Below are 23,883 nucleotides of genomic sequence, written 5' to 3' on the forward strand. Positions count from 1 at the left end.
GACATCATTCCATTCTTCCGAGACTTTACCATCTGATATGATATTTATGCTGGGTCTGTTATATGTGAAAGCAGTGATAAGGGGCGGAGAGGTCTAAAACGTTATTATCTCACGCGGGGCATAGTGAATGTGTGGCAGGGGGCGGGTGAATAAAACAACCCACGATAGTTGTACAGGTATTGATTAGCAGTAGGGGGAAGTATGACAGGCAAAACAGTGACACGCTCGACAAGAGCTAAGCGTAGTATTTCCGAGGCTTCTCTGGCACACAAAGATGACATTAGCTCGGTATTCCTTGTTATTATGCAGCCTACTGCCATTGATCGCATGCTCAAAAGAGCGCTAGGGGCCGTGTCGAGCGAAATCGAGCGCACAGAGAGGCGACGAAACCCTAGTTCAAATAGAGGCCCAAATTGTTCACGACAAGCGACAGGGATTTGGGAAGGAGGACACCCATGTTGGGCAAACAGGTTCACCCCACTAAGGTCACTAGAGGAGATTGACTGACCATCCATTTCCCATTCCCCTCTAGCACAGGCTGACACGGATCAGACAAAACCTGATCGGGTAGATTCGATAGAAGGAACCTTACCCATACATTGCCTGACCAAAGAAGTTGGACAGTCATCATTAGGGGGGGGGGGGTGGGCGCAGGATCCTAGCAAGGACCATAGGAGTCCCAGACCCTCTCGCTGGGGGTTCTTCACAAACACCCTTAGGGACAGGAATCATAGCCCCAGAACCAAGACAGCAGGATAGTGATCTGCAGAAATTATCCTCCAGGAAGAAAGGGGGGCGGGCTAACATTACTCAAGGAATGGCAGGGGCAGGGCCCGTTACTATTGTGAAAGAGGGCCTGAAAATTATTTCGTGGAATATAGCAGGTATTGCAGGGAAATTTGACAACAAGGATTGGCGTCAGTATATGGCCCATTTCCATATAATTTGCCTACAAGAAACCTGGGCATTGGATAACACCCACCTTCAAATAGCTGGTTATAAATGTTTTTTCACGCCCGCACAAAAAACCTCTTCAGGTAGGGCCAAGGGTGGTTTGATAATATACATTGACCTAAATATAGAAGGCAAATGGTCTAATGTGGACTGGTTCGCATGGAACATCCAGGCCCTGAGATTCAGGAACAAAGGGTTGGGTCTTGTTTTGTTCAATGTGTATAATACCATTCTCCCGGAAAAAGACTCCACTACTATGAGGGAACTGGACGCTAAGCTGAAACAAGAACTCGCTCCCGCCCATGGTGCTTTGGCCCCCTCGATACTAGTAATGGGTGATTTGAACTGTCACTTATGTCCGTGGCTGTTTCCAATCAGTGTTAACTGGTCAAAATGCTCAATAGAAAAAGGCCCCCATTTCAGCCACTCCCCAAGTGGTATCGAATTGGGTAAGCTCATCCACTCTCATGATCTTGAGCATACAGTTGATATGATCCCACTGGGACCGGATGGCACACTCCCCCCTACTTTTAAAGGGAGAGGGTGCTCGTCCTATATAGATTATATTTTTGTCTCGAGAGGCCTAAAAAATCGGATTATTAACGTAGGAATCGAGTGGAGTCCGTTTAGCGACCATAACCCTCTGGTTATGGAGCTTCTGTATCAGGGCAAGCAAAAAAACAAGCCTGTTGAGGGCACCATTGAATGCGTGACGGCCCAGGGCAGAAGACTCAAGTGGGCAAAATTAGATGGGGCTAGATTTTACAAGTCCCTGATGGAAAGTGGCAAGTCACTCATTGACGAGTGCTTAGACCTCTTGGTGGTAGGGGCTCGCCTAATAAGTGTGTTTGGACAAATAACTAGCTTGGTGGACGGGTTATTGTTGGCCAAGGCCCCCAAGAAAACTCATTCTAATTCACCGAAATGGTTTGATGGGGGTTGTACACGCGCTTTGAAGAACCTAAAAATAGCCCTGAGCGGCACACCTAGGGATCAAGCAGAAGTCAAAATATGTAGGTCAATATATAGGAAGGAGCTAAAAAGAAGGAAAGTTACACTGCAGAGGGAAGCATGGGCGGCCTTGAGGGAGGCCTCTGAAAATAGGGATATCACAGAATTCTGGAGATTAATAAATTCCCCTTGTTTTCAAGATAACAACGCCCCTGAGGTCGCAACAAACATCCTCCCGGAACAGTGGATTGCTCACTTTGAGGGCCTGTATAACCACGGGGAGGAGGATACGATAAAGGAGAGGGGGATGAACATAGAGAGAAAGTGGGTGGTATTCTCCCTGGAAGAGATTAGAATGGGCATTGAGGGACTTACCAAAAACAAAGCCCCGGGCCCAGATGGGATCCCCCCAGACCTGTTCCTGAGGCACGTGGATTTATGGGCCCCTATTATAACTAGAGTATTAAACGCGGCCATTATGGTCGGTCTGCCTCGGTCTTGGTCAACGGCCATTATTGTACCCATTTTTAAAAAAGGCAACAAAGATGACCCTCAATGCTACCGCCCTATCTCTTTGATAGATGTCACAGCCAAAATCCTGGGAAGAGTAATCCTGAATCGATACACCGAGTGGGCCGAGGATAAAAACATCATTTCAGATGCCCAGTACGGTTTTCGGACCGGTAGGTCCACCAGCGATTAATGCCTGAACCTATACATGCTGGTAGCAAAGTACACCAAAACCAGCAACGAAGCCATGTATCTGGGGTTCATGGACTTGGCCGCTGCGTTTGACCATGTCAATAGGAATAAGTTATGGGTAATGATGAACCAACTCGGAATCGATCCTGGGATAATCTGCATACTGAGGGAACTGCATAGAGAAACCTCCGCCAGGGTACGTTATAACAAGGATGGGGGACTGACAGAATCCTTCAGCTGTACAAGTGGCGTGAGGCAGGGATGTATTTTAGCTCCTTTTTTGTTTTCGTTATATATTAATAATTTGGAACAATCTCTTAATAATCTAAATACAGACTGTCCTAGGGTAGGGACACGTAACATCCGAGTGCTGATGTACGCAGATGATGCGGTTCTTCTGGCACGAACCCCTAAAAGTCTGCAGATCCTTATTGATGGGTTTGTCAAATTTATGGAGGCAATATACCTGTCTGTCAATCTAAAAAAATCATATGTAATGACAGCAGGCCACAAGCCACGGATTGGCTCCACTTACAGAATTGGCACCCACATACTTGAAAGGGTGCAAACATTCTCGTATCTAGGTGTGCTCTTTGATGAGTCACTAAAATTCACACCCCTCGTGCAGGAGAGGTGTGGTAAATTGGTGGCATCATCTGGGGCCATTTCTGGTTACGGGAGGAGAGTTGGCCGCTGGAGTCCGGGACAAACAATGAACCTTTATGGCTCAATGTGTTGTCCAAAAACCATGTACGGCTCAGAAGTATGGGGATTTATAAATCTTGACGGACTACAAAGGGAAGAAAACAAAATACTTCGTGCAGTACTGAAAGTCCCTAATTGCACACCAGCTCTCATAGTCCACAAAGAGCTAGGAAGACCCTACCTAGAGGATCTGATTAAGTTTAGACCAATCCTGGCTTGGCTTAAAATATGGACGAACCCTGAAGCTGCACTGAGCAGGTTGATTATACAAGATTGCCTTGGTAGAGATAAACATCTGAATATCCCATGGATCAATTATGTTAAGACTAGCCTGGAAAGTATGGGTTACCAAGAGCTGTACTTAAACCCCTCACTGATCACTGCTCAGGATAAGCTTAACCTGAAGAGAATTTTCATGGAATCAAGAGTATCGGGCAGGATTACAATAGAAGGGAGCAAACCTACAGTGAGTACTTACAGTAGGCTTGAAACCACTGCAGGGATGGAATCGTATCTTTGTGTCCTCTACAATGCCCAAGAGAGGTTTTTAATGTCACGTTTTAGGCTCAATTTTTTACCTTATTTATTAGCTGATCCAGCTGGTTTTAGCAATTCAATTGAGCAGAAGGGTGCCTGCGGCTGCGAAAATAGGTCTCCGCAGGACACCCTTCATTTTGTACTTTTATGTCCTATATACACCATCCCAACACGTAGATTCTTAAAAGATATTCTGAAAAGGCAAGGCTCACTCGAGCCAAAGAGGCACTGACCTTTTTACAAAGGGCTAGTGACCCGTTAACATTATGTGCGGTGATAAGTTTCTTGAAATTTGCACTCAGACTCAGGGTAACTAGAGGCCAGCATTAATTATGAACACTGTAGATTCGCCAACTTGTTAGTTTTAGCAAGCTACCTATAAGGATTGTCGGTGATTAATGAATTATTTGTATGTACATAGATTCATTCAATGTTCTGTATACTGATTTAATACTGTTTTAACTGTATATATGTGTATTCTTTTATGATGGTTTTTAACCGCCGAATAAAGAACTATTGAATTGACTAAAAAATGTGCAAAATGTTTACTGTTATCTTCCATCCAAGGTTTTCATACGAGGAAAGCAGAGGTGGATTTCCCGCTTTATCAAAAGTAATTAGACAAGCTACGTTATTTGGGAGAAACTCAAAAGTTATTTTTTGGGGTAATTTTATAAAGCAAAGGTGCAAAGTCCTACGCTGACGGTGGGGGATTTCCCATTACTGATGTTTCTGAAAGGCTGAGAGATGGCAGCCACCGGTAAATCAGTCGTCTTACTCTTCCTCATCCCATAGGCTTTCCAAAGTATCAACCTGTTGAAAACACTCCTGCTTTCACAGTAGGGATGTCACCCTCTGAGTGCTTACTGTAGTGATTTCGGTGAGTCTTCCCTTCATTGTGCTGACAATAAACTTTGTGATTTAGTCTTAAGCGATCCAACGAGGAGAAGGAGCAGAAGCTAATTATGTTGGAGGAGGCCAAAACTGCAGCCCAGAAAGACGCTGGAGACCTAAGAGCGAACCTCCGTGAAGTGGAACGGTCCAGGATGGAAGCTCGACGGGAGCTGCAAGAACTCCGCCGACAGGTGATGTGCCAATCCTTTGTACACATTGTGGGGTCAATTTCACCTTGCATTTACCAATGACCCTCTGCAGGTTTGGGTATTTTCTCCTTTTCGAACTTTTTTCTTGAATTCTATATTGGTGTTTCCTAGTAAAAGAGGGACTGCGTGGCAGGGGACTGCAGGCAAGGAGAGTTGTCTGCTGTGGAGAACTGTAAGACTGCTGCAAGGACAACCCAATGTCAGCAGACCGGCAGCACTGGACAGGAGGGCAGACCCAGGCCCCTTAAGCTGGACTTCTGCTTCTAAGGAGTAAAATACAGTACTACCAGAGGCTGATGGATTTCTGCCGATTTCCTATGGTACCATTTTAGGGATCTTGAAGCCTTAAAGAAGGCAATCCTGCTAGCTGGAGCATGCCATCAAGACCAGACTTCTTCTGTCTCTACTCAAATCCACTCAGTGGGGCCTGATATATTCACATTTCCCCCTGTAATTTGGTGAACGCTATGTGCAATTGTGCCCTGTTTTGTAATCCTCCTGTCCTGCAGGGCCCCTCTTGACCTGCAGGGCCTATAAGAATTGTCCCTGTAACCCAGGAACTCACTAGCACAGCCCTGAGCGAGGAAGTCCTCCCCTGGCACAAGAATCACAACCCGCACCCAAGAAGAAGACTATTGGAAGAGGTCGTCAAGTGGGAGGCTGGAGCAACAGTGAGAAGAGCCTGCCTGACCATGCGGTTAGGAGAGTGCAGCCTCAGCGTCAACCTCTGCTTGCCTCCTTATGCTAGTTCTCCCTACCCTGGGCACTGCTAAAGAGCAACCAGTCCCTCCTGCACCTGTGAGCAGCAGCAGAGGAATAGTTTGTAGATACCCCACCTTCTCAAGAGCAAGAGTGCTCACTTGCAGAAGTTAATAGCACTCATAACAACAAAAACAAACATGCCTGGAGCCCCATCAGAGAAACAAACATTGGTAAATGCAATATATATCACTTATGTGACTAATAAAATGCTTTTTTTTTGTTGTAAGTTGTAGCTTGGTGAGCAGTTGTGCAAAATAAGTTGCTGAAACTCTGTTAAAGTGTTGTGACTTGTTTATTGAGAAAAGCAATATATTGTGCTGTTACTGGTGGTACCATAAAGCGGAGAGATTAGGTTAAGGACGGAAGACAAAGAAAAAGATTTCACAAGCACAGCGCTAGCGCTGTGCAGGCAAAACCTAAAAAAAGGAACAAACTTACAATGTATAATAGCAGATTGTTTCTTTAAGATATTCAACAACAACTGAAACATATTCAACAACTGTGTCAAAACGTAGCCTGATGGCAATCATCCACAATATGTAAAGTAAGAACTGAATGACTACAGTGGATAAGCACAACCCCTTGACAAGGGGTCCTCAATCAAGCCACAATGATTAAAAAAAGGAATGAAGTCCACGTTTGGGAAACGAATAGTCCAGCATTAAAAAAAAACTTTTAAATAAAAATAGATGCAGATAAGACACACACAAACATGCAATCACAGATAAAAAGAAACACGCATACACAGACACAAACACACACATAGATATGCAGATATTTTGAAACAGCCGCCTGCAGCTACATACACAGATACATGCAACCACACAAGCATACATACACATACAAACACCATACGCACATACGCGTGCAGGCACGAGCACATATAAACATAGACACACATGCACGCATATTTATGCGGGAAACAACCTTTACAACGCAGTCATTACATCGCACAACATTTACAACGCAGTCATTACTTCACAACATCCTTTACAATGCATGTCACTATAACACAGCCATTACATTGCATGTCACTACAACGCATGACACTACAACGAATGTCACTACAACTCAGGCATTATATCGCATGTCATTACAACGCATACCATTACAACGCATTGTACCCCTACACTATCCAACACTTACCCTACTGTTGCACCCCCTGGAGTTAGAATAGTAATTTTTACCCCTACACTATCCAACACTTACCCTACTGTTGCACCCACTGGAGTTAGAATAGTAATTTTTACCCCTACACTATCCAACACTTACCTTAAATGCAATGTAATGGTATGCGTTGTAATGGTATGCGTTGTAAAGGTATAATGCGATGTAATGGAATGCGTTGTAAATGCAGTTTTAGAAATTTGTTGTAATTGCATACGATGTAAATGTATGCGTTGTAAAGGATGTTGCGATGTAAAAACTGCGTTGTAAAGGCATGCGTTGTAACATCATACTTTCAGATATGCATATAAGGAAGCATGCACGTACATATATAGAATTACCAAGATGAGATACATTTACACACTGACACGCATGACATATACAAGCACACACACACAAGCTTTCATAAATACGTGGTTTAACTTATTTACCAGACCAATGGGTTTTGGGCTTTGAAACCGTGAGAAAAGCGATGAGTATATGCCAGTGCAACGTACCAAAATCTGTCTTATCTACTTCCTGAAATGATTCCAATCTATTTCCTTAAATGTGCATTTTTCCCAACCATTATAGGCGGAGATCAACAAGCAGGATTGAAGGAGTATCATCAATGCGCAGGTTAAAAACTTGTGGTTGCTCCGTATTTTGCGTCACTGTAGCCCATTGTATCACTTGTTTAGTTATGATTCCTGGGCAACTCTGATTGGCTCATGTACGAGTAAGAGGCGGGGCATCTTAATGTTAACATCTCGAAACAGGAACCGGCCAATGACCTGTTACCAAGAATACATTATATTTGAAAGTATTCTCACACATATATGTTTTAGATGAACCAACGTAATTTCACCGCACAGATGTTTTTCACAACGTGGCACTTTGGCTCTTTTCTTACATTGCTACAATTTAGGCAGAAAGGAGGGCTGGCTAAACTCAGCCATCCAATCAGATCACGCAGTGCCAAGCTTGAGTGCTGACGTACACCACCATGGATGTGTAAGAAGCTGCCTCTCCTGGTGAATGTAAATGACGTGGTTCAACCTTCGCCACACAAGCGTCATCGGAACGGAACGGTTTTGTATCATAGCATAAATAATAATTATTGTCCTGGAAAACATAAATATGAGTCTTGCTTGTAGTGTTACGCCTCAGTGCTGACGTACACCATGGATGTGTAAGAAGATGGCGGCTTCCCATACAATTGTGTTCCGTGTGAGCGCTGTCGCCATGTGAATTTAAATGACGTGACGTGGTGCAACCGTCGTCATTGTAGCACAAGCGCCATCAGAACATTTTTTTAAAATATGAGTTCTTTCAATATGAGTCTTGCTGGTGAGGTTAATAACAGGTAAATAAACAAGTAGTGCCTAAAGAACACAAAACACTTATGAGTGTAAGGGAACAGTAAATAGCCGATTCTCCTTGCGCAAAAAACGGAAATGTTTCGGAGTGCTACTGCTAACCAATAAGGAGCCACGAAACATAAGCGATGCAGGAATGAACCAATTGCAAGTAGCATACTGCATTACTCTCCATAGAGTGATTACAGGAGGTCTTGCAGACAGCGCATGTGCTGATGCTCGTTCTGGCAAAGAGGATGAAAACAGTATTTGAGCCAGAGAACAACACGAGGAACAACAGGAATTAGTAAACTTCAGCCAATAGAAACAGGTGAAACAGGGATTTAGTATGCTTCCGCCAATAGAAACAGAGGAAAAGTGGCACACACACCAATGTAAAGCAAGGATGGGATGTTAGCCCCATTCAAGATTTATATAAAATTCTATAGATTTGACAAGCACAGCGCAAACGCTGTGCAGGTGACCCCAGCAAAAAAAATAGCCTGTGGCTGCCTCTGGAGCACATATTTCAAAGTGAGTGCTTCAGAGGAACTGGGGTACCAGCCAGAGGAAATCTTTACCTATAGAGTGGCGGCAGGAAGCCTGCAGCGCACAAGCCCCACTGGGATAGGGGACATTTTGTCAATGTCTGTCTCCCAAGTGTGGGAAGTAGGACATTTTGTCAATGTATGTCTCCCAAGTTTGGGAAGTGGGTGCCTGGGAATAGCAAGACTCCCAAAGTAAAAAATCTATGTAGTAAGGTTCATGTTAAAGTGTATAGGGCTTGTTTACTTGTGGTTAAAATCACATAGCCATGCAAATAGCCTTGAGTTATACATGGTGAAAAGGAAATGGTGTCTATTTCATGTTCATGCCTTAGGCTAATAGTTTTCATTGCTAAAACGTACTGTAAAACCCTGTAGGCCTTTCCTGTTTGATTGTGGACTACCTTGGCCAAGCCTGTAGATGTTCTTTTTATAGGAGTAAGACGTATATTTTTTCTGTAATAGGATATTTCTGTTTTGGAGGAAAGGCCTTATCATTTAGAGATGGGAATTTTTCATTGTGTTCATATTAGTTAGTTGTGTGTGTATTAAAGTGCTCTCCTTTTTAAAATAGCACTGAAAGGCAATGATTTTTTTGAAATGTATTTGGTGCTTTGCTAAGATCTGTTTTTTAAGCCCACAGCACATCCCTCCATGAGTTTTTGACTGCTCTGCTTCCCTACCCGGCAGTCAAGTACTAAAAGGGTAGTTTGTTCCCAGTTTGATAGCCCACGCACTCACTACCCAAAAGTCGTTGTCCCCAGTTTGATAGTCCATGTGCTCAATATCCGAGGGTCTCTAGTTTTAAAGTTCTAAAGCAGAGGTTCCTAAACTGTGGGCTGCAAGCATATTTTTGGTGGATCGGGAAAGTCCAAGCAATAAATAAAGACGCCTTCACATTTTGTTTATCTTGTCACATTTGCCAAAGTTTCAAAGACAGAGGTCAAATGTCAAGCAATCACTGGTGAGAAATTTCTGTTTATTCTTTCAATTTCGGGATTGGTGTTTACATTTCTTTCTCTGCATAGTGAGAGGAGTTTTTAAAGTGAATTATGTGACAATCTTGCTTAAGTACCCGGAGCGCGGAAAGAGAGGCTGATGTTGTTTTTTCGTAACACATGACAAAATGTAAATACCTGTAAATTAAATGTAAGCATTCAGCAGTTAGGAAAGCAAAACTGAAACACATTTTTTTTGTAATTCTGAAGTATGCTGGAAACAGATTTCATTAGGATCAAAACAAATCAAAACACTTTATTTGGTGTTTCACAAATGATAAATATTCACAGGAACCCTATTTGCACACATTATCATTTGTGTGCTATATAGTTTTATCAGTAAATTTAGTGACCATTTCAATGCAAAATCTGCTGTCTGTAAATGACAATGTGCTTGTGGCGGCCGCCACAATAAAGAATTGGTGAGACGGGTGGAGAGAGCGTGTGAGGGGGAGCGTGCGAGGGTCTAATCATAAACAAATATATCAAAGACAGACTTACTTGGAGCTCCCTCCCGCACCGCACTCCGCCTCCTCCTTCCTGGTCCCAGCAAGCACTGAGGCTGTGTCACGGACCACCTGCAATCCCCGCGCTGCTGTCATCTGAGAGCAGCGTGGGGATTGGTCTGAGCAGTCTGGAAAGACGCTACGCTCAGACCAGGGAGTCTATTCAATGCAGCAAGGATGGAGAAACCTAAGTGCGCATGTGTGTTTTGGTCACATATGCACATTTAGGGAGTGCACATAGCACTCTTCCTCCCCAGGCCCTGCCCCTTCCTGTGCAAGTTGGCTCAAAGCCGGCAAATGAAAAATAAAACATTGACATTTTTTATTTTTCATTTGCTGGCTCTGAGCCAGGCAGTGGGGCGACGCTCCTCTGCCATTGCGGAGGAGCTGCCGCTGCAAAGCTCTACCACACAATGCTTTATTTACATTAAAAAATCGCCCAGCTTGCTTCATGTCCACTAAAGGTAGGTGGGTCTCGAAAGTTTGTTACAAAAATTGGGTCGTGGTTGTAAAACATTTAGGAAGCACTGGTCTAAAGGATTATCTAAAAAAAGATATGTTTTTATGTTTTTTTAAAGAAGTCAAGTGATGAACACTATTGTAAGGTGTATGGAAGGGGATTTGACAAGATTGGGCCAAGATGAGAAAATGCTCTTTCCCATTTAGATTCGAGTTTAATTCTGTGTACAATCAATAAGAATGTAATACTGCTCATTAGATCTCTCTCTCTCTTCTGCTGTCTTGCGAGTCATTGGTATCAGTATGCCAAAGCCATTTTATTGATGCATTTATACACAAGGCATCCGATTTTTGAACTGATCCGCTCCTTAAAGGGAGGCCAGTGGTGAGATACAATGTTTTTTTATTTAGATGCTACATTATTTTCTTTACTAAGCACGTTAAAGATGATCTACTTGATATACTGGAAGAGTTACATATTGGGTGTTACAATAGTCAGTTCTAGAATTGACTGCGGCCACTATAGCCAGGTTCCTGTATCCTGTGCGTCTGAGATAGAAATGGTATTAAAGGTAAGAAAAATCATGATTGACGGTTGAAGTTCCTTACCGGGAAACAGCGTTTACATCGAAACGCATGCAATTACAACACGGTTGTTACAACACAAGCCATTACATCGCAAGTCATTTCTACGACTTGCTGCAAGGGGGGCACTAAACGAAGGAATAGCATAATTTACTATTCCAACACCTTCCCTACTGTTGCACACGCTGGAGTTGGAATAGTAAATTATATTATTCCTAAGTCCAGCGTGGCCCCTACAGCAAGACAGGGGCGGACAGATAGAGGAAGAGACAGACCGAGAGAGAGAAAGAGAAGGTGACAGACAGAGACAGGGACAGACAGAGACAGATAGGGGCAGGGACAGATATAGACAGACAGAGAGGGAGATGGAGGGAGACAGGGAGAGAGCGAGAAAGAGAGGGAAACAGAGGGAGGGAGACAGATGGAGGGAGACAGAGGGAGGGAGACAGAGGGAGGCAGAGAGAGACAGAGGGAGGGAGTCAGGGGGAGGGAGAGGGAGGCAGACATAGGGAGACAGAGGGAGGGAGACAGAGGGAGACAGAGGGAGGGAGACAGAGGAAGGGAGACAGGGAGGGAGACAGAGAAAGAGGGAGACAGAGAAAGAGGGAGACAGAGAAAGAGGGAGACAGAGGGAGGGAGACAGAGGGAGGGAGACAGAGGGAGGGAGACAGAAGGATGGAGACAGAGGGACGGAGAGAGAGGGACGGAGAAAGAGGGGGACGAAGACAGAGGGAAACAGAGAGAGGGAGACAGAGGGCGACAGACAGAGGGAGACAGAGGGAAGGAGACAGAGGGAGATAGAGGGAGGGAAAAAGAGGGAGACCGAGAGGGAGACAGAGACAGAGGGATGGAGACAGAGGAAAGGAGACAGAGGGAGGAAGACAGAGGGACGGAGACAGAGGGCGACAAACAGAGGGCGACAGACAGAGGGAGACAGACAAAGGGAGGAGGGAGACAAAGGGAGAGAGAGGGAGGAAGAGAGAGAGGAAAACAGAGAGGGAGGGAGACAGAGAGAGGGAGACAGACAGAGAGAGGGAGAGAGAGAGGGAGATATTTATATATATGTGTGTTTGCCGGGTCTGGTGGCTCAGTGGACGAAGGCGTCCGTTGCAGGGGCCTGTGTTCAACCTCATGGTCACAGGTTTTTTTTGTTCTAGCCCTGCCCCTCTCGCCCACTGACCCCGCCCCCACCGGTGCGGCCCTCGGCCACGAACCACACTGTAAATTTGGCCCCCGATAGAAAGTTTGTGAGTACCCATGGTCTGAATACAAATTGTAAGGGGAACAACCTGTTACCAAAATCTGAAAGAGTCTGGATTTGTGCCACTAGGCTCTTTTCCAGTATCTTTTCTAACAAGTCTTTGCAATGCAATAGGTCTTGCATTTATGAGAGTTTGGGCTACTGGCATTGTAAATGACAATGCCTTTTATTTGTGTTGTTTTTAAAACCGATAAATAAAAGGCATTGTCATTTACAATGCCAATAGCTTAAACCAGTGCTTTAAATTGGCCGGTACTCACCGGTACTGAGTACCGGCACTTCTTATTTTTATCAAGCTGAGTACCGGCACTTCTCCACTGCCAAGGAGAGTACCGGTACTCAGGGTCGAATTGATAAGGTGTGCACCGGTCGGTGCCGAGGGCCAGCTGTGTTCCTCTGTTTTTTAAGAAGCATGTTTGCAGTTTTGCCGTTTGTCTGTGTCATTCAGCTGTGGCAAGCGGCACGATGGGGCCTGAACGGCCTGCTGCTGCGGCAAGTGGGCCTCTGCTCCCTCCCCACCCAGATGAAAGCTCTCATTGTCCTCAACAGCCCCCTGCCGAGCCTCCTTGCTGGGACGTCTTCTTGTTAGCTGCTGTATGGGGCATTTTCTACCTGGGGCGCAGCACAGTGATGTGTGCAGACTGAATGAGTGGGGTGGAAGAGGGGGGGGAGGGGCAGAGCAGGTGTGGCCACTTAAGAACCCAGGTAACTAGGACCATTTTCACCCCTTGGCCTCTCACTGGGGTCTGGCTGCCTTTCCCCTGACTCGCTAACCCCTGCAAATCAACCCTCACCCCGCCCGCCTGCTGTGACATTGAGTGCCTAATGGGTGGGGATGAGGTGGTGGGGATTACCTAGGCGGACTCCCTCGTACCTAGGTGAGGTGAGAGGCGATCTACTGACCTTCCCATCAGAGGTCAGTATTGTTCTCCCCCCTGACCTCTACTCTGCTGGACTCTGCACATGCTCACAACCCAGCAGTGTTCACTGTCTGCCACTGAAAGCTGACCGTCCGTGGTACCTTCTGCTGAGGGGAGAGGACGGATAATGAGGTGAGAGAAGTAGAAGGGGCAGAGATAAAAGAAGCAGACAAGAGTTTAACGGGGAAAAAGATAGACGGAAGGGGTAAGCACAGATAGAGATGGGGAAGCGATTGAGACAGCTATGGAAAGAGTAAGAGAGGTACAGAGAAATAGAGAGAGTGATGGTAGAGAATGATAGGATACAATTGGAGTAAAGAGTGGGACGGAGTTGGATACAAATGGGAGAGAAGTGAGGGGGAGGGATCTGGAGGTTAGAGATGTGAAGACTAAAAGAGAGTGTTTGTCTGCTTGTTTTTGTGTGAGAGAGAGAAATGAAATCAGAGCGAAAGAGAATCGGGACACTCGGGAGGTATTTGAAAAGAAATGTGTGGAATGCTTTTTGTGTGTGTATGTGTGTGCACTCTTGAAAATAAAAGGATTGCGCCAAATGCACGTAAGTAGGAACAGTATGACATTAAGAAGCTGCCAATATTACGAAACAAGGAAATATTAACATGTGGTGTTTGACATTCATTTTGTGTAACGAGTTAGCACATTTTGTTTATATTGATACATTTCTCTCATGTTTTGGTATGTCCTGCAACTGGTGTAAATGTCCTTCTCTGGACATATGAAAAGTTTACGCCAACTATCAAGGACAAAATGAATATTCAGCAGAAGTGTTTTTGTATCATCATGTCTCACCCCGCCTCTAACCCCGCCCACTACCACGCCCCGAGCTCAATTTAATGAGTACCTGCACTTATTTTTTTCCATTTAAAACACTGGCTTAAACTCTAGCAAATGCGCGACCTATTGTATTGCAAATGCATGCTATAAATTTCTGATTGCATCCAGATCTCAGAGGGCACTGCACACCAATTACAGTGGTGGCTAACAAACCAGGATTGGGTCAACAGCAGATCCCTCTCCCTTCCCCAACCAGAGTTCACAGTGGTGACAGATGCATCACTCCTGGGATGGGGCGGCCACATGGAAGAGGTGAAAATCAGAGGCCTCTGGTCTCTGGTCTCTGGCCGAGTTGGGGCTCCACATAATCTTCTGGAGCTTCTGGCGATTTGTCTGGCACTGTAGGCATTCCTTCCTTCTGTCAAAGGAAGGGTAGTGCAGGTGTTTACGGACAACACCCCCGCCATGTGGTACTGCAACACGGTGGGATGGGGTTGTGTTAAGAGGATCTTCGAATTTGGTTGCGGCTGGAACATCAGGGCATATCCCTGGTGGTTCAAACCCTGGCAGGTTCTCTGAACGCCAAGGCGGATGAACTCAGCCGCCGGAACATGATGGATCACGAATAGCGTCTTCACTCGAAGGTGGTGCAAGGTCTCTTTCAGCAGTGGGGAGAGTCTTGGTTAGATCTGTTCGTCACCGAAGAGAAGGCGCAATGTCAGCAGTTCTGCATCTTGGAATTTCCAAGGCGGCACTCGCTCGGCGACGCTTTTTGTCGCGAGTGGAGTTGCGGTCTTCGATGCGCCTTTCCGCCTATACCACTTCTGCCCAGAGTGCTGAAGAAGATCAAGCGCGACCGGGCCCAAGTAATTCTTGTGGCTCCGGACTGGGTACAAAGAGTCTGGTATCCCGAGCTCATGAACATGGCCATCGATCCTCCGATCAGATCACCTCTTCGGGAGGATCTTCTGTCGGACAATCCTCCACCCGAACCTGTCCAGCCTCCACCTCCTTGCGTGGCGATTGAGCGGCGCCAGTTGACAGCTTTTGACCTTCCTCCCGAAGTCTGTAATGTCATCTTGGCAGTTATAGAAACTGAGAGGGATCCCTTATGCCAAACGAATAGGGTACCATACAGGTATGTAATCGCAAATGTATCCTTCGGACAGCACTATGCACCCAACAATGTCTATTACAGGACCGAAGTCTCCAACTTCATCACTCAATCACATCCATTGCACTCAGAATAGGAGAATATGTCTATATGCCCAAGGCTACTATTATATACAAAACTAAAAACAGAAGATTAAAATATTTTATTCGTCAAGACACACAATCAAGAAAACAGGTTTATACAATTAATAACACTGCGTCATAAAATATAAACAACAATACACATTCCATAAATTCATTCAGTCAGTCAGACCATAAAAGTTACATAGACATAAAAACAATTTAGGTGAAGGTGCATAAATTAAAATGACAGCCCATACCGCAATTAGAATCAGATAAATTAAATAAGCCTGAGGAATCAATCTTTACACGTCCATAAAACTCCTGGATTTAACAGTAGCTTTTAAAAACCCTACTATAAAAAATATAGTCCTCTTTCAATAGTTGCAGGAACACAAGTGCCGGGCGAACCTGTCTAAAATTCATTCTTTTTAAAATAGGAACCAGAAAGCGCTTCCGAGGAATTTCATATAATTTACATAAAAACAGGAAGTGCAGCGTGTCCTGCGGAGACTGTCGTAGCCTCAGGGCGCTAGCACTTGACCTCTATTGAAGCCCTTGGGTCTGGCGAGCAAAAGGTGAAAAAGGTTCAACCGTAACCTAGTTAACAAAAATTTCTCATGTGTGGACAAAGACCCAATGAGATAAGGTTCCGTAATGGGGGTTGTCTTAAGCATTATATATGTCCACATATTCATTCAAGCACAATAAAAACATCAGGTGACATAGATTTAAAATATATGCGAGAGTACAAATAATAGACAAAAATCTTTGTCTTAAATTGATCACATCCGTGATAATTATTCCTCACTAACTGAGACTGGGTGCTATGCTCTATGGGCACTCGAAGGTCCCAGTGATATTACGGATTGTGTTCCTAACAATTCAAGCGTCGACGCATTTCGATGGGGAAATTTATAAGGCCATCTTTATCAAGACCAACGTTTTATGACTCTCAAGCTGATAAAATCAGGAACAGTTGAAATCACCTGTGTAGCAAAGAGCACATAAATGAATATATATCTCGTGACATTGCATTCTATCTTTGGCTCAGCAGGACTCTGCTTTGGGCACCCTTAAAGCCTAGCTTTAGGCCTTTCTCCGGCTTCTTGATCAGCCTTCTCTTTTTAAGTCCCCTATTTTAACCTCTTCAGCGCTGCGCGGATTCCCGCGCAGTGCTGAAAGTTCTGTGCGCGGGCGGGGCCATGACGGAACGGTTCCGTCATAAGCACAGCCCAACCGGCGTGCATGACGGAACCGTTCCGTCATCGGCATCGAAGAGGTTAAATAGTTTTCTTAAGGGCATTACTCACCTCTTTCCTCCTATTCCTTTCTTAATGCCCCAGTGGGACTTGAATCTGGTCTTAACTTACCATATGTGTGCTCCTTTTGAGCCACTACATAATTGTCCTCTCAGACTCTTGACCTTAAAGATTGCCTTCCTGGTTGCCATCACGTCTGCTCACAGGGAGAGTGAGCTTCAGGCTCTATCTTCTAAACCCCTCTAATTATGTTCTACGTCGCGTAGTGACGTCATTTGGGTGCCACATTGGAACCGCGACACTCATAGACGCTTCAACTATTTAAGATAGCATGCTAACCTGTGCAGATCTCTATCATTTTCGCGGCTGACCGAATGCCCGCAGTCCGTCGGTACGGCGCTTTGAGTTCATCCAGGAAGATTTAGGAGGTGAGTTTTACATCCAAGCGTGCATATGATAACTTAGAATAGCTCGTTTTCTATCAGGTCTCCTCTTTTATCCACAATAGATTGTTAACTTTACAGAACGAGACTAATAACAGGCCCTCTCTGCAGTCAAACTCTAATATTTTGTGAGCATTACGACACATAAGAAAAGTCTATGATTTGTGTTTAATTTTGAAACAAACATTTAAAATGGTTACATTTATATCTGTATGCTACATTATGGAAAGATAGAACCGAATACAAATATGACCTGTTTTATCTTTGTTCTCCACCACTGAAAGTAATTTCACCTATCAGTCATCCGCCATTAATGCGGATAACTAAATTCTGTTTTTAACTCGAGAATTCATGAATAAAATATCTGGTAAACATTTAGTTTAATATAGACCTATAATTATAAAACCTATTATTTATAACAACACAATATAACCAAGGGTCTTTTATCCCATAGACTCTCTATCAAGCTAAAAGGTTTTTGTCGTGAATATTCATTAAGAAATAACATCCAACATTAAAAGGTGGTGACTACGGCGATGCACCTCATAAATAGTCGTGAATATCAATAGGTAAAACACGTCACAACATCTAATATCAATTTCCAGATCACGTTTATGTTTTTTGAACTAAATAGTGATTGATTATAAACCCACAGGTTCTAACTACAGAATATTAAATACTGGACCATCTTTATCAGTGACGTCTATAATATTGGGTCATATATATAATGTAAGCATCTATAGAAATTAAAACTCATCCCTTTGGGTGATATAAGAATTAAAATGGGATTTTTGGCTTTTACCATTTCTCTGCTTTTAAACTCATCCCCTCTATATCTCACTTAACTTTCCTTTCTCTCATTTATCTGGTACGATATTTCAAGTGAATAATGAAGATTTTAAACTCGCAACACATGGGAAAAAAAACTGTATGTTGATGAGTAAAATTGTGTTTTTTAATACCGCATTGTAACATTGAATATTGGCTACTAAAATTAATTTTGCATTTCTGTAGTGTTTTGTCGTTACACTAAGTTTACTTTTTAAAACACACAAAATGAGAAATACTATATAAAAATATTGCTCGGAATTTATCTTTCATTGTCTATCTTCTAAACCTCCTTTCCTTGCTGTCCATCCGGACATGGTTGTCCTTCGAACTAGACCTTCTTTTCTTCTCAAAGTGGTTAACTCTTTCCACATAGGACAGACCATCACTTTGCCCACCTTCTTCCCACCCCTGCATCCATCCAAGGAGGAGGGGAGACTCCACCATTTGGATCCAAAACGTGCGTTATCATTTTATTTAGCTCGCACAAAACAATACCGGGTGGACGATCAATTCTTTGTTGGCTGTGCCGGCCCCAAGAAAGCTCGGGCCATGCAAAAACGGACCATCTCTCAATGGGTCGTCCTTTGCATTAAGATCTGTTACTCCTAGGCGAAAAAGGAGCCTCATGTAGGACTGCGCGCCCATTCCGCCAGGGCGACGGCAGCCACTACTGTCCCCCTCGGTGATATCTGCCAGGCAGCTACGTGGGCACCCCTGCACACGTTCACTAAACATTACTGCCTGGATAGTCAAGTCCGGAGAGACGGCTTCTTTGGCCGTTCAGTTCTCCAGGACTTTCTGGTGTGAGCTTAGTTCGCAGACCTACCTCCGGGGTTGGTATTGCTGAGGTATCTATTCTAAGGTAAGGAATCTATAACTAATAGTCTCTTTCAGATGAACAAGTTACTTACCTTCGGTATCGATATATCTGTAAGAGACATATATTAGTTATAGATTCCTTACCGCCCCACCCATCCTCCCCGTTCTGCGAAATGACTTCTAGAGATAAGGGACTCCCTTTCAGTGCCCTATTTTTATGCACCAGTGGTCAGTGTCTTGCTGTGCTTCTGGCGTGGAATGTTGTGTAAAAGATATAACGTCAGCGCGCAGGGACGGCGTCTAAGTAGATACCGTGACGTCATACCAGCGATCACAACGTCGACCGACGCCACCTACCGACGTGCAGGGGTACTGCTGAGAAATAATTATTCGGATCCAGTCTGACGCCTGGGGGTAATTCTATGGTAAGGTATCTATAATTAATATATGTCTCTCACAGATTTATCGTTACCGAAGGTAAGTAACTTGTTCTTTTATAGCACACCCTACCTGTATTGCACCTATTGCTAATATTTCATGTAAAGAGAAAAGGGCAGAAGTAGATTGTGAGACTTCTTTTTTTAGGTCCAGGAACAGAAGTGGTTACTGGTCAGTAACCATGATGCATACTGTTCTTTACCATTAGGGCTTCAGGTTTTAAGACTATTTTATTCAATGTGGCTGACAGAGTTACTTATTTTGGAAACTTATCTTTCCAAAGGTCCAGGGCAAGCAGTCAAGGCATAATCCAGGACTAGGTGAAGGGGTTGGTACTCAAAGGAAGTATGGTACAGTAATCTGACTCTATAAGCTCAATATCCAACCAAATTCTATATTTCAGACAGGCCTCTGGTTAAGAGGAGGGGGTTATGAAATTTAAATAAATGAGCACTATGACTCAAAATCCCTCCAGCTCCACAGCAGACATCTTCTGATATCATCATTTTAGCTTTATTTCAGTTAAAACCATGTAAACATTGTTTAAAATACCAACTCATATTAAAACCCAAAATCAATTTAGGTACCATGGAAAAACATGACCCGATGAATAGCAGCAGGAAACATTATTTAGACATAGGACCATAGGAGTGCCCTGTGCAATTTTACTCCTCCACTACAGATTGATAAAGTTGAAACAGAACATAAGATACACAACAAGCTAAAAAGTATAAAATACAATTCATTCTATACATTACATTTTTTTTAAAATAGCGAATAAAATCATATTCTCAACTATAAACCAGAGGGTATAAGCTGGCATTATCATTCATATTCTGATATGTCCGTACACAACTGCGAAGTGATAATTGAAAGTTGATTACCCTAAATTATGGGATATGGAACTGTCGCATTACCTCACAGGAGACCTGGTGACACTTTGCAACAAGACAGGCCTAACATAACACAGAATTTTGGATCTTACTGCAGGCATGGGACTCATCCAATTCATATCCTATGGTCAGTATTTAGGTAGTGACAAGTAGGGCTTGGAGTGGGCGGGGATGACTGATGATGACATTCTTCTGCTTCATTAGTCAAGAGCAATAGCACTTGTACCCTCTTTCATTAACCCCTTTGATGATAGGTTTCACCCCCCCCCCCCCCCCCCCCCGGTGTTCAGCCTTTTTGCGGCTATTTGGGGTAGTTCGAGCTTAGGCCCCTGTGACTTTATGACCACATAATGTATTCATGCCAAATTCGAGTCCTTTTCTTCCAACATCATGAGGATTCTAAAGGTACCCGGGGTTTGTAGATTCCCCTGGAGGGGACCCAGAAATTAGCCAAAATATAGCTAGATTTTTAAATGTTTTTTAAATGGGAAAAAAGGGCTATAGATGAAAGGGTCTGTTTTTTCCCCTGCAAATGGTATCAACAAAGGTGTTGTGGTGCTAAAATCACAATTTCGCCAGCTTTCAGGGACAAGCAGACTTGTCAGAAAACCCAAAATATTTACACAGTTTTGGCATTTTTTGGGTACATAGTTTATTCTTGCTATTTTTTGTGCTTTCAACCTCCTTCCAGTTAATGGTAGAAATGGGTATGCAAGCAATAATTGATCCTGGAAAGCTATACATTTTAGAAAAGTTGATAAAATTCTAAATTCAGCAAGGGGTCATTTGTGTAGATCCTTCAAGGTTTCTTTATAGAAACTAACAGTTGAATATAGGAATTATTAATCATTTGTTGAAAAAAACTGCCATTTATGTCAACGTTTTCGCCTGTAACTTCTTCTAGTTATGATAGCTGTTTGAAAGCAATATATCGTTACATCCGCTGGACCTTTCTGGTTGTGGGGATATATAGTACTTGTAGGTTCACCAAGAACCCGACAAACCCAGAGCCAATAACTGAGCAGTGTCTTGCAATCATTATGTACCGGGTATATAGCAATTAATTTGGGAAAATATTTACATGAAAAAATCAGTATGAATTTCTGAAATTGGAACAAAATATAGAGTTTAGAAACAGTAGATATTTGCACATTTCCGAAATTATGAGTACCCATACTAGCATGAGAAATATAGGTCATTTTTCAAAATGACTTCTTTTTTACACATTGTCTTTCATTTGGAAGGCAGAAATGCATCGAAAGCAAATAGGTAATAACAGTTACTCTACAATTCAGTGTTACCCTAATACTCCCAATAAAAATGGTACCTCACTTGTGTGGGTAGGCCTAGTACCCGCGACAGGAAACGGCTCAAAACGCAACGTGGAGGCACTTTATTTTTACAGTGAAAGCTGACCCTTTATTTGCAAAGTGCCTAGCTGTAGGTTTTGAACCCTACCTCTGCTTAGCACCTAGGGAAACCTAGCAAACCTATACATTTTTTTAAACTAGACACCCAGGGGAATCTAGGAAGGGGTGACTTGACTGGCTATCACCAGGTTCTGTTACCCAGAATCCCTTGCACACCTACAAATTTGTAAAAAAAAACACATTTACCTCACATTTCTGTGGTGGAAAGTTCTGGAATCTGCGTGGATCCACGAGATTCCACCAACCCTGCATTCCCCAAAGTCTACCGAGAAAAATGGTATCTCACTTCTATGGGTAGGCCTAGTGCCCTCGACAGGAAATGGCCCAAAATGCAACATGGACACACCACATTTTCACAGTGAAAATGGACCCTTTTTTTGCAAAGTGACTAGTTGTAGATTCTGAACCCTAACTCTGCCAGCACATAGGGAAACCTAGCAAACCTATACATTTTTTAAAACTAGACACCCAGGCAAATCCAGAATGGGTTGACTTGTCTGAATCTCGCCAGGTTCTGTTACCCAGAATCCCTTGCAAACCTCAAACTTTGTAAAAAAAAGAAACACATTTTCCTCACATTTCTGTGGTGGAAAGTTCTGGAATCTATGTAAATCCACAAATTTGCTACCACCCAGCGTTCCCCCAGGTCTCCCGATACAAAAGGTACCTCACTTGCGTGGGTGGGTCAAGTACCCGCGACAGGCAAGGGCCCAAAACCTATTGAGGCGACATCAAAATTACCTATCACAAAACAACCTAGTTTTGCAAGGGGAGTCACCTGGGTTTCTGGCCCCGAGCTCGGCGGCCATCTTGGGAAACCTACCAAACCCACACATTTCTGAAAACTAGACGCCCGGAGGAGTCTAGGGAGGTATGTCTCTCACGTCTTTCTATGTGCACAGGGGGCTGAGATAGCCCCCTGAGCACGTAGAAAGCGAAACTGAAATGAGCCTCTTGGCTCATTTCGGTTTCTACTGAAATGACGTCAGCGTGACGTGCGCGCTGATCGTCATTTCAGGTAAACCGTGCATGCAGCCTCGGGAGCTGGGGAAGCTCTTCCTCAGCTCCCGAGGCTGTTGGGGGGTTAAGCGAATCCCTCTGGTGCCCGCACCAGAGGCATTCCCTGTGCCATGTATGAGAACGGCCGGCGGCCGTCCGACGCACATGAGCACTGGTGTGTCAGACGGCCCCCGGCTGTCCGACGCACCGAAGGGGTTACAATATCTTTTCAGATAAGCTCACTTGTAGCCTTGGTTTTCTTAACTTGTACCATGTCTAGTTTGGTGTTGATCTGTACAGGGGACATCATGGGTCAGGTGTTAAAGTGTATAAACGCAAATACATTTTCATTTAAAATATTCAGACAATAAGTGACTCTAGCAGTTTTCCTGGGCTTAGGAAATACTAAATACAAGTTTCACCCTGGTTCAATAACATTTGTCCACACCAGTCTAGGGTTCAGACTCTGAAGTTTATTTACATATCTGAAAGAAACACGTTAGTTATAGATTCCTTATCTTAAAATTACCCCCAGGCATTAGACTGGATCCGGAAAGTTTTTTCGTCAGCAGTACCTCTGCGCGTCGAAGGTGGCGTCAGTCGGCTCTCCGTCCGTCATTGGCGTCGTGGTCGCCGGGATGACGTCGCGGCAGCTACTTCGACGCCACCCTCGCGCGCTGAAGTCAGTTCTTTCTTTTTCCGTACCAGCCAGCGCAGATCCAGAGAGAGCGGTACCTCCAGTCACTTTTTGACTGCCTTTTTTTTTTTACTTTTGTCGACTTCTTTTCTGAGTCCATCGTCTCCTGGTGCAAGAGGGATGCCCGGTTTCAAGGCCTGCGGTTCCTGTACCTGATGTCGGTTACGGATCTTCACCGCGTGTGTCTCTTTTGTCTGGAGCACAACCACGAACCCAAGTCGTGCTCCGACTGCCAGTCGATGTTGCCGAAAGCTTTGCGGGAGCGGTCTCGAAAGTTGCTTGAGCGCCGGCAGTCAGCTCCGCGCCATTCGAGGTCCCGGTCGCGAGGGAGGTCGAGGGACCGGTTGCTGACCCATCACCACTCGTCCAAGTCATCGAAGTCTTCGCACTCGGGGTCAGGTAAATCGAAGCACAAAAAGAAGTCGAAGAAGCATCGTCGCTCTTCGACTTCTCCCCGTCGGTCAGCTGACACGACGAGGGATGCGGGCGGTGCCTCTCCCGCCGCTACACGCGCGGAGCCCGAGGAGTCGACTCCGGGATTCCCATGCTTCCTG

At 44.3% G+C, this 23,883-nt stretch overlaps 1 protein-coding gene across 1 annotated transcript in view; it reads left to right on the plus strand.

Annotated features, from left to right (window-relative positions):
• LOC146785406 (uncharacterized) overlaps positions 1 to 23,883 on the plus strand; it is a 2,064,968-nt gene that overhangs the window by 1,563,675 nt on the left and 477,410 nt on the right. Inside the window, exon 25 of the mRNA XM_085634420.1 lies at positions 4,775 to 4,934. Within this exon, the coding sequence (XP_085490546.1) occupies positions 4,775 to 4,934 (160 nt within the window). The remainder of the gene's footprint in view (positions 1 to 4,774; positions 4,935 to 23,883) is intronic.

This window comes from Triturus cristatus, chromosome 11, assembly GCF_964204655.1.
Source record: "Triturus cristatus chromosome 11, aTriCri1.1, whole genome shotgun sequence".
Lineage (NCBI taxonomy): Eukaryota > Metazoa > Chordata > Amphibia > Caudata > Salamandridae > Triturus > Triturus cristatus.